The 11,735-nt window shown below is 48.2% G+C and overlaps 1 protein-coding gene across 1 annotated transcript in view; it reads right to left on the bottom strand.

Moving 5' to 3' along the window:
- Positions 1-11,735, bottom strand: part of LUC7L (LUC7-like (S. cerevisiae)) — a 16,907-nt gene that overhangs the window by 3,232 nt on the left and 1,940 nt on the right. Inside the window, exons 3-9 of the mRNA XM_009995516.1 lie at positions 7,777-7,875; positions 6,994-7,104; positions 6,187-6,330; positions 5,612-5,788; positions 4,621-4,709; positions 1,728-1,757; positions 606-770 (exon numbers count right to left, since the gene is read on the bottom strand). Of these exons, the coding sequence (XP_009993818.1) occupies positions 606-770; positions 1,728-1,757; positions 4,621-4,709; positions 5,612-5,788; positions 6,187-6,330; positions 6,994-7,104; positions 7,777-7,875 (815 nt within the window). The remainder of the gene's footprint in view (positions 1-605; positions 771-1,727; positions 1,758-4,620; positions 4,710-5,611; positions 5,789-6,186; positions 6,331-6,993; positions 7,105-7,776; positions 7,876-11,735) is intronic.

Below are 11,735 nucleotides of genomic sequence, written 5' to 3'. Positions count from 1 at the left end.
TGTTTCAAATACTCCTACATGTGCTTGTCTCATTCCTACTCCACCACAGTGGGTGTTTTGCTGAGTTTCAGAAGAGACTGGAGCCCTTCTTGGAACTATAGCAACAGGAGGGGGATACTCCTCCTCCTGGCTGCCTTTTCCCCTCCCTCTAGTACAGACTCCTGAAGAACTCTCTCCCAGCCAGCCTTCTTCTTACCCAAACAGGCGGCTTCCCCAAGGTCCCCAGTCATACATTTCCTTCTCCAAGCCAGCACTGAGAGGAACAAACTGGGAAGCAGAAGGTAACCATAGAAATGTAACATCAAAACAGCCCCTGGGGAGGCTCAGTTAGCTCAAGTTGTGCTGCTGCTTATAGAAGAGAAGCAAGCAACTTGTCAAGGCTCAGCACTACAAATCAGGGAACCAGTTCTATCTCCTAGACCCTCCTTTCCAGCTGGGATCTCACTGCACAGCTACTGCTGTCACCTGCCAACAGCCCCTGGGAACAGGGCGGGACACCGGCTGCCAACCCCAGACCTGCCGCGCTCCTGCTGGCTCTAAGGGACGGGCAGGCTCCCTGCCGTGCCAAGGACTTCCCCGGAAGCACTGGTGTCAGGAATACCTACTTGTGTTTTGAACTCCTGTCTCTGGAACCCCTCCGGTGCCCTCTGCTGTGGCTGCGGGAACGGCTCCGGTGCCGCCTGTGTCGGTCCCGGGACCTGGAGCGCGACTTGCGCCGCTCGCGGGAGCCTGACCTGGAGCGCCGCCGCCTCCGCTCCCGGGACCGGGATCTGCAAAGGACACGCACTGCCTCAGACCTCAGGGGATGGGCACAGACACCCCCAGCCCTCTACACCCCCAGCCCACCCCTCAGGCATTCCCAAGGGAAAACCCATCCAGAGCCCCAGCACCGCTCCCCCCGCGGGCAGGTCACCTCCCAGGCCTCGCTCTACCAGTGGGTAACCTTGGTTTGCTGGGAAGCTTAGGTAAAAAATCATGTACCAAGGATTAGCAGAGCTTACCAACCCATCCTCAGCCTGTGTCTGCTGTGTCAGCAGAAAGGCCCAGGTAAGGGGCATGTGAAATGACTGAAGCCCTGCAGTACTCTGAACCTGCTGCCCTTCAGAAGCAGAACTGTTTAAATCTGCTCTGGAAACAAAACACAGGGTGTCAATGTGTATGGAGAGCAGCAGAGAGAAAGAGCTCCAGGTATGTGAGCAAGCTCTGCAGAGGTGGGGGGGGGTCTGACCTTCAATCTGTTTTTACATCTGAGGTGTTATGTATCTAACAGATACATCTCAGACATTAAAAATAGGGAAGTGTGTTAGTGATGACTGAAAAAGGCATCGGGTACATTTAGGCTTGTACTCAGGAGCACACAGCACCATTTGCTTCCCAGCCCAATGGGTGCCATCAACTCTCAGAGCACCACTGAAGTGCCCCAGCAGCAATTCCCACTTCCTTCAGGGAGCAGAACAAAAGAGGCTGGAGCACTGAGGGAACTCCATTTGGGAATCATAGAAACACAGACTGGTTTGGGTTGGAAGGGACCTTAAAGATCATCCAGTTCCAATCCCCCTGCATGGGCAGGGACACCTCCCACCAGCCCAGGTTGCTCCAAGCCCATCCAACCTGCCCCTCCAGGGAGGGGGCATCCAGCACCTCCCTAGGCAACCTGTTTCTGGAGACCTAGGAAAAAACACAGCAGCTGGACAGAAACTGGGAGAACTGGAGAACTCTCCACTCACCTTCGACGATCTCTATTTCTTGATCCAGACCTAGGAGGAAGAGGAGAAAGAAAAGCTGAAGGTGTGATACAGTCAGTGCTCATTAGAACCTGTTCACCCTGGCAGCCCTGCACAGGAACTCAACAATAGTTGAGTGTCTCACCACCCTCACAGTGAAAAATTTCTTCCTAATAACTAAGCTCATTCTCCCCTCTTTCAGTTAAATAACCATGTCATAATTCTTTCAACTCAGCCATCACTTAAAACACCATTCCTTGTGAAAAACACACCCTCCCTTTTCCTCTACAGTCACATTTCCAAGCCAACCTACACCAAAACTTCACACATTGTCTAAACAGCCTCATTTTTTGCTTTAATTGAGAATTGGCTGATCTCATTTAGTGGCTTAGAGAACCACACTGGTCACTGCTGCCACCCCACTGTGTCCAGACTCAGGGGGGTGTTCAGGGCCACAGCCCCAAAGCTGACAGGGGATGGGGCTGAAAGCTACAACATTTAAAAAGCAATAGAGAAGCATCTATTTCAATAAGATCATTTAAAACCATGCCTGGATAAGACAAGATTAAAAGAATGTGCAGTGACATTCCTTCACAATGAGATGGGATTGTTCAATCATGGTGGAATGGAAAAAAAAACCCCAACATTTAGAAAGGAATTTGGGTAGGACTGTAAACAAGGTGGAGCTCAGGCAAATGAACCACGTGCTGAGGCAACACACAAGAGCAGCAGGGGAAGGAAAAGCTGACAAACCAGGAGAGCAAGAACCACAACACCTCCCTTTTCATCTAACAACCTGAAGGAACAGCAGGGCCTCTTGGGGATGTCTGGCAGGCAACTGAATTGTTCTGGTGGTTGTAATTAGTCCAAGTTCTTAATGTTGTTCTCCTCCTGATCACTTAATTCCAAATCACTGGTGCACACCTCCAAACAAAGCCATTCCACATCTCCTGAAAAGCCTGGCTGCCCTTCCATGCCTATGATCTGAGCAGGAGTTTGCACAGTAAACTCTGGATAATCACTCCCTGGTGCTAGATTTCCAAATCCAGGAAGCACCCAACACAACAGCCCTTCCCTCACAAGCCTGGATCAGGGTACAGCAGGAGACAGTCAAGTTTGCTGCCCAGAAGAGTGAGAGGCTGAGTGTGTTTTGTTCTCTTCTTTCTCCCTCCATCACAGAGACCATGTGCTGTGTTTCACAACCTGTTTTGTCCAACTGACTACAAAGGAAATCCACAGGGTGGCAACTCCACCCAGACCTGTTTGCTGGTGCACTTGGGAAGCAAACACCAAGGTCTGCACTTCCAAGTACATTTCCTCTCCACAGAATTCCAGTCTTAGGAGATTACTGGGTAGCCCACAGTCATGAACACCACCAAAGGAACCTGTGTTTATTTACTACTAGGGGTGACAACCCAGTTCACTCATTCCTATGCAGAAATCACAGCTGAGTTGGCAAATGAATAACACCTGTGAGAGGCAGTTTCACAAGTGAGTCTGCAGGTTTCCACAGTATGTCACAGGGCCTGCAAGTCACCAAGGACTTCTCCAAGTACTCGTTCTCTGACTAAGGAACACCATGAGAATGGTGCCTTTGAAGATATGGCAAGAGGAGATAAGAAGGAAATGTGCTTTCTGTGGTTCCTTCAAGCATCAAGCTCTGGGTAAGAGGCTGTCTGAAAGGCAGCAGAAGTCTTTGTTGAGTTTTTGATGGAAAAATGCCCCTGCAAGCACAGATTTGCAGAGCTCCTGGTGGGTAAGGTGCAGAGGAATGGAAAAATCTGGGCTCTAAGCTCAGTTCTGACACTGGGAAAACTATTTCCCTTCCCTGGATCATGTGGAGAGGCAAATAATTTGACCCCCCCCATGTGGCTCCTCTCCTGGCTCCTTCATAACAAGCTTATCTTGGGCAACCTAAGAGAGAAGCAGAGGAATTCCTCCATATGGAGCAGGAGCCAAGGCTGGCCAAAGTCTAAGGAGTGCCACATAGGGAGCCAGGAAGATCTCAGACTTCAGGCCAACTCAATGCAGTCCTCAAACCCTTCATATTTAAAGCATCAAATAAACATTCAGAAGCAGCCTCATCAGATGCACACCTGTATTGAACTACTTGTGAACACAGGAGGCTCCTGGACTCTAAAGAACTGAGGATTTGTTGATTAATTTTTATTCTAAACTTGAAAAACAAACCCTCAGAACTGCCACAGGAGGAAGCAAGCCAGCATTCTGGGGAAATGGAGACCAACTAAGAGATCCATAGAGCTCTGAAGGCAACTCAGCTGAGCAATTTTTACGCAGGAAGGACCTGCAGGAAGGAGGCATATATGGTCACAATCACCAGAAGCAGCTACTCCTCAGGATCCCTTGGATCCCCAGGAATGTTTTCCAAAGCTGTGCCTCACTGTTTCTATAGAAAAGTTTCTGAGCAGAGACAGCCCATCATCTGGCTCATGATTGCAGCTCCATCCTGCTGTCACCTCCTAGCCTAGATGTGAGGAGGGATGTCTGGGGAATTTTTGCATGACTGGTGCCATTTGAGCAGACCAAGCACTCACTCATCAAGCCTTCCCACTCAGATTACTTGGATGAGGGCATTTTGTCCAGATTCAGATTCCTAAGGACAGGGAATACAAGACCAATATAAGCCTGAAGACTCCAGAGAGCTCACATCTTGGAGACACATGGAGGTTAAAACAACACACAGACAATCACTCGAGGGTGGGGGAGTTGTGCTTTTGTTTGCAACTCTAATTGAATGTCAAGGTGCCCACACAGCATCCAGACCACATCCAACAACTGCTCCTGCAGCAAATGCTGCCTTCCTGCAATGCTCAGGTACAAGCAATCAGAACATATCAAAGCCAACTCCCCAAGCCAGTGATCAGCCTCCCCTTACCGTCTGCCCATCCTCTCCTCTCGCTCTCTCTCCTCTCTCCGTCTCAAACGATCCTGGTTTCTCTTCTCTTGCTTTTCTGCCACTGTTTTCTAGAAAAAAACCCAAAAGTTCACATTGTGTTTCAGCCACACAGTTAACAGGTCAGAGAGACCTGCAGAGAGACTGTTCAGGCAGTAAGACAAAGAACCATTTAACTGTGTTTTCTGCATCAGCCAAGATCTCGAGCCAGGTTCTCACTTCCCTCACAACTTCACCATTACCCCTCAGTGCCAGAAATGCCACCCTCTGCCTTCAGTGCTTGTGCTCTGAGGGACAAGCCCCACAGACTTTGGGGCAAGGGACTGCCTCATCCCAAGCACACACAGCACAATCAAGCAGGGCTCTCTGAGGGACAAGCCCCACAGACTTTGGGGCAAAGGACTGCCTTACCCCAAGCACGCACAGCACAATCAAGCAGGGCTCTGGCCTCAGGCCAACCATCAGTGGAGGCACTGACCTCAACATGCTGCCTGGTGAATACAGAATCACCACTGCTGCTTGAGCAGGCTCAGTCTGCCTGTGAGCAAGGCCAGCAATTCCATGACAAACCACTCCAGAAAACTTGTGATCACTTCAGCTACTTAAGATCTTCCTCACTAACAGCACTATGTGAAACTTGCAGTTCAAGCACTTCTTTAGGAGGTCTGGAAGTACTTTTTGATAGTAAAAAAAAAACCCCAGAGTGACCAACCTCATCCAAAGCTATGAGAAGTAGCAATAGTACAGTCATGTGCATTTAAAGAAGAAATGACAGCAGCACTCTGGTTGGACTAATTCTGGGGGGATTTAGTTACCCAGGAACTATAGACCACAGGAAGCTCCACTGGAAGTTTCAAGGATCAGAAATTTCTGATTCTACACTATGCAACTCACCCAAATCCTGTGTATATTGAATAAAAGAGCTGAACATCTTCAGAACTACAAGGGGAAGGTTTAAAAGAGCCAAGATTACCCTCAGCTGATCCAGCTTCTCACGAATCTGAATGAAACCCAAGTGTAATTTGCCTCCAAAGTGGTCAGCAAGACGTCGGTCGTTGTCATGGAGCCCCAGATATGCTGAACAAACTTCACACACACGCAGCTTCTGCTGCTGGAAACTGGAGGCAGGCATGGAATTCCTGTATTCTTCCTAAGGGGAGGCAAAAAAAAAACCCAGGCAAATGTCAGGGAAGCCTTACATAGTCATAACCCTCCAGGGAAACCTCTGGAAAAAGCTGCTCTGCCCTTTCAGGGATGATAAAAGCAGCCTCAGGATCAAGGAGGTGCTGTATCTGAGCCCAGCCAACCTGACAGGTCATCCCTGCAAGTGACTGGTGACCAAGTATTGCAGAGGGCAAATCCCCCACCCACCCCAGTTTTCTTCACTAGATGAAAGTTTCTACCAAGCTTTTCTTCATCTACCACAGTACTCTGCTTGCTAGAAGGGGATGGAACATGGGGAAAGAGGTGGGAACCACCCAGCCCTTTGTCACACACTCAGCCCAGCCCAGGTTCCTGTTCCAAACCCCAGGAGATCCAAGGCCATACCTCTGCCTCTTTCTTTTTTGCTCTGACTTTCTCCACTTCCATCAGGATCTTTTGAGACTCATCAACATTTCCTTCAGCTCCCAGCTGTTCAGCTTTAGCTAGCAGCTTTCCAATGTCTTCATTCAACTCATGGACTTTCTCTGCCTAAAAAGAATGGGTAGTTTTTAGTGAGACAGGAAAACCTGCTAAAACTTGCAGGGTAACTTTCTCTTTTCCCCTAAAAAAAAAAAATATTGCTTAACAAAAGTAGTTGTTGGAAGGTGACCTTAAATGTCCAAAAGTCAAAGGAGTCCTATCAGAAAGGGATTGGTGGGCCAAGTACAGGCAATGCAGTCACAGGCATGTAGTAAAGAGAAAATATGGACAGAGAAGGGGCATCATCAGTTCTTCTGCAAACACTGGCACATGTCTGGCTTACAGGACAGGACCCACCAAACCAGCTTCAGAAATGTTTTGGATTGTCTGGATGAAGCTCCCAAAGAGGAAGCTCCATGAGTGTTTATAAGCAAAAAGACAACAATAATGGGATGGGTTTACTATTCTTAAATTATGATATTAACATTGAATAGTGGGGGGAAACCAATCCTTCATTGCCCAGCTAAACCAACCTACTTCAGAGTTCATGTTTTATGCCACCACAGGTCTCTAGACCTTTAAGTTTGTCACAAGAATGGTGAGAGAAGCACTGGAGGTGGATGGGTGGAATCCACAGAGTCCACGTGGAACCTCACTTCCCAGTGTCACAGCCAGGAGAGCACCAGTGCCCTTGCCCAGACTCGTAGCACCAAGGTTTAATGGGGACAATACCTTTGCAGACACTTCAGCACTGATCTCCTCCTGTGTCTCAGCCAGGCGTTTCTTGGCCAGTTCTGTTCTCCTGTCACACTCTGCAATGAAGGATTCCAGGTGATCCATGGCCTGCATGTTCAGACAAAGAATGGTGAATAAAAATGCTCCCCATGCCCAGCCTAGCTCTGACAGCCAACAGCTAGCTGGGGCAATCCCTGTAAAATGCACAAGCACCCTCAAGAACAGATGCCTTGAGGGAAAAAAAATAAAAATGACACTTTGCAGAACAAATAAAATTGGATCCCTGATCTTCAGTCCATCATCTGCCCAGAACCTGACACAGTTCCTTTGCTGTGACACACAACAGAGTGCTCACATGAAGGCTGGAGCTTCCAAGGAACAAGCAACAGGTGCAGAGACAAATGTACTGGAATAATACAAAAAAGGAAGGCAGAGTGGTTCTTCCACTTGATCTGTTCCATCCCAGAAAGCTCAATCTGGCCAAAGCAAAACCACAGAGCAGAAGGCTTTTAATGTCAAACCTCCTTCTGGGACAGGCCACCAGGTTACAATGACCTGGTATAGAGCAGCAGGTGTGGGATGCAAGGAATGCCAGAGGAGCCTCCCAGGTAGCTGGGCCATAATTACTTTTACAAATTGAAGCCAGCATTCAGGAAGGGGCACATTCTTGCCATAACACATCAGGCAATGCAGCTGAAATGCCCACCGAGTTCTACTGTTCAGTCAAACAGCTTCAAGAGGCAGTTTCCACAAAAGCAGTCAAGATTTCTCCATACTCACATCCAGCTCAAAAAACAGGTCTCTCTCTTTACTTGCAATCTCATAATCTGCTCGCAGTGCCAAGTCATGGATCTTTGTACATTCTCCCAGGTCCATTCGCTAGTGAAAAGAACAAGAAAAATCAATGCAAGAATCCTCTCCATGATTGCAACAAGCAGCAGATATTAATTCTTGCCAACTCTACAACAACATTAAAACACCCCAAATGTTTCATGTTCAGTCTTCCTCCTGCTCTAGGTCACAGCACAGCCTTGGAGCTGGCAGGGAGCTGGGAAGGTGCAGCACACTGCAGTAGTTACTCCTTCAACAAGAACCAACTCCAAATGTCTCCCAGATGGAGCTGCAGCACAGCAGAACATGCAGCTTTGGGCCCTGTTCAAAGCTCCCCTGGAAAAGCACATCTGTGTGAGCACCAGCCTCAGTGATGGCCCCAAAGACACCAGAAGATAGACAGAATGCTGCCTGCAAAGAACCTGGGGAGTTGAGAGGGACAAGGGGTATGGGCTGCAGAAAGGCACAAACCCACGCTCAGCAAACTGGTAATTCCACAGCTCAGCCCTTCCCACACCCAGCTGGGGCCTGGGATTCTAAACCCTGCCCAGCAAAGCTCCAGCTAATGAGACTTCTCGGAAGCATCTCCTCTCCCAGGCAGCCCTGACTTGCTTGCTGCCCTTCACTCCCACTGCAGTCAATGCTATTTGCATTTATCTTCCCCAACCTCACAGTTCACAGCCACAGGAACCACAGTTCATTCTGCTCTCAAAACATGGAAGCTGCATTTTGACATTATCAGGAAGTAACAGAGACCATTTCTCCTCTTCATGAAGTAGAAAAAGAAGATGCCATTTCAAAAGCCAAAAGAATAAAAGGCCCAAGTGTGAGCAACAGTACAAATGGCAGGGTACCCATCATCATATGGAACATTCCAGCCATCCTCTGCTCTCCCAGTCACCACCAGTCCCAAGGAACTCCAGCCTGAACACAGCACCACAGGTGTCAGAAAAAGCTGAATGCAGCTAAACCAGGATCAACAGAGAAGAATCCCTGGGGAACATCACAAACTAGAGCTGGAAGACACACCCATGTGAGGCAGTGCAGTGGGACAGCAGCACTGGAAGTGTTTAGAATGAAGCAAAGCAAGCTCTACCAGGTAATGCTCTGGGTTTCAGAAGTTACATCTGTTATTAGCTTTTCTTTTTTAAACAAAGAAAACAAATTCTGGATGACTTGTCAGCATTTAGTCTTCCTCATTTTGGTCAGATTTACCAGAAACAGGAGGTCACAGCCAGCAGGCTACAAAAACAAACCCTGTATCCAGGAATAGTCCTGCTGAGCTCTCTAATGGGAAAAATTTAATGCCTACAAAAAAAAAAAAAAAAAGAGCTTAATCATGTTAAATCTTCAGGCAAGCTTATTCAAAGAACACTAGTGAGCTACTGTTATCTTCCTACAGCAATAACTTCCCATGATGGGACTTCAATCTTTTATTCTTATGGATATTCTACTGAGATTCCTTCCCAACATAGGGGAAAAAAAGTCATGGTATTGGATGGGATTGTCTGGGATTGTAAGGATTCTTATCTGAACTCCTCTTGCAAGCTGAGCCACTAGGTCCAGAGAATGGGCTCCAACTCGTGGTGAGACATTGGATCAGGTTGCCCAGGGAAGCTGTGGCTGCCCCATCCCTGGCAGTGTTGAAGGGCAGGTTGGATGGGGCTTGGAGCAACCTGGGCTGGTGGGAGGTGTCCCTGCCCATGCAGGGGGTTGGATCTAGATGGTCTTTAAGGTCCCTTCCAATCCAAACCATTCTATGATTCCATGGTGACACCATGCTTTGTATTCCTCAATACAGACAACAAATCCCTCAGCCTCTGGGGGAGAAGGTTCAGGTCTCATCAGCACACACACCAAGTCTTGCTCTGTGTCCTTGGAGATGACCAAGGTGCAAGGAGATTTTTCACAGGTATTGCTCACCTCAGGTAAGAGCACAGGCCCTCCTGCCTCACAGAACCCTCTTATCTCAGAGAGGCCTGTCCTCAAACCCTCACCCTTTCCTGCAGGGATGGTGACTTGGTCCAATCAACACCCATGGCTGGTTTATAATCCATTTGGGACAGGAAACCAGCAGAGCCCAAAGCCTGAACTCTCCATACACACCAAGATGTAATACATTTCAATGCCACACTGTCTGAGCAATCCACATTCTGAGGTACCACTGATGATCTTCACTAAACTGCTAACTCACCAGGAAGTCTATTCCCATTAGGAAGGCTCTTTAATAGCAATCAGAGCTGCAGTTTCACCCCAGTCAAAAAGGAAAGGCACAGCCAGCCACAAAAAGATTCTGCAACCTGCAGATTTCAGCTCACTGTTCTCTCCCAGTGGGGGATGCAGTTAATTCCCTGAATATCATTTCCAAGCTTAGTTGTACCTGGGCAGCTTTCAGACTCATCTGTCCAATTATTAGTGGAGTTAAATTTCAGGATTATCATCTGATGCCACCTCTGAGGATGCTCCAGCACTTCCACTGACAGAAATACACCTACCATCAGCTGCAGAGCTAACTCAGAGCAGGCCAAGTGCAGGATAACATGGACATAATAAACTAACTTGTGTTGTCTCAGAATTTTCCTCCTTTCCCAAGGAGGGAAATGTATTTATCTTACTTAGTGAAAAGTTCAGACAAGTTTCTGGGGCCAAAGGCTCTTATAACCAGGAACAGGGGCCCACCTAAGCCCACCAGCACACCTTCTGCAGCTCTCAGAAATACCCCAGAGCTTCACTCACAGCCTGGGCTCCTTCCTTTACTCCACATCAGTGGATGGGACTGCACCACATGTCACTGAGCATAGCTACCCAAGGGATTCAGCTTCCCCCTCCCATCTCCAATCAGCCCCCTATTAAAGGAATATCCACACACAAGTGCAGGATGCAGCAGTAGCAATGCCTTTGGGGGAGGATACAACATAACCAGCACCAGAAAACATGAGGCATCTGTTTCAAGTTTCCCAAAAGATTCAAGGTCCTGATTTCTGCAATGAAACACATCCAGAGATGGACACTGCCCCATCGAGCTGAAGCTGGTTCATCCACACAGGTCTTCCCAAAATGGAGCACACGAAGCTGCCAGTGAACTTGACAGGGATCACGAGGAATGGCTGCACATCCCAGATGAGTTTCATGCTGTGCTGATGGTGCTGGCAGCCCCAAGTGCTGTTCCTGTTTCATCATGTGTCTCCTCAACACAGATCTGTAGCACCAATACTTCTTGCCCTCAAGAACCTGCTGACAGCAGTGCAGAGAGCTCCACAGCCACTTAAAGGCCACCACAAGATCTGAATGATCCACAAGATCCAGACCCTTCCCTCCTGCTCCCATGTGAAATTTCTGGGCACAAATTCCACAGCAAGAGGGAAGAGACAACTCGATACAGACAAAGCACAACAGAAGCAAGAGAAACAGATTTACCAATGTGCTTCTCTACCCCAGAGTCTTGCAACTCACCTGAGCACCTCAGACTTCCTCTGTGCTTTGGCACTAGATCCAACAGTCACACACATCCCTTCAATCAATCCCTTTGCCTCACCTTTTACCTTCTTCCTGGGAACGTGCCAGAAGAGGTAGAAGGCAGCTTGCACCTTCAAACCACCCAAATTTGGGCCCCAAAAAACTGCTGTGAGTCACAGGTCATAAAATACAGTGACCTGTATGAAGGATGGAGGTGGGATTTATGCAGCTGTACCATTCTGAAATGGAAGGGAGGTGAGATGGAGGCTGACAGAGCAATCAGCAGAAAACACATCTGTGCTGCAAATGAATAAAAAACAAACATACAAAGATATCTAGAGCTTGGGATTCAAATTTCAACCTTACTCTGCAATAGCAGCCAATGAGAAGCTGAAGTCTGAGTGCCTGGAGCAGAGGCAGCTTTTGCTGAAGCTCTTTCCAGCAGCTGCTGC

The sequence above is a fragment of the Chaetura pelagica genome, unplaced genomic scaffold (genome assembly GCF_000747805.2).
Source record: "Chaetura pelagica isolate M959 unplaced genomic scaffold, ChaPel_1.0 scaffold124, whole genome shotgun sequence".
In the NCBI taxonomy this organism is placed as follows: Eukaryota; Metazoa; Chordata; class Aves; order Apodiformes; family Apodidae; genus Chaetura; species Chaetura pelagica.
Note: the sequence above shows the minus strand (reverse complement) of the source record. Positions and strands in the feature narration are given on the sequence as shown.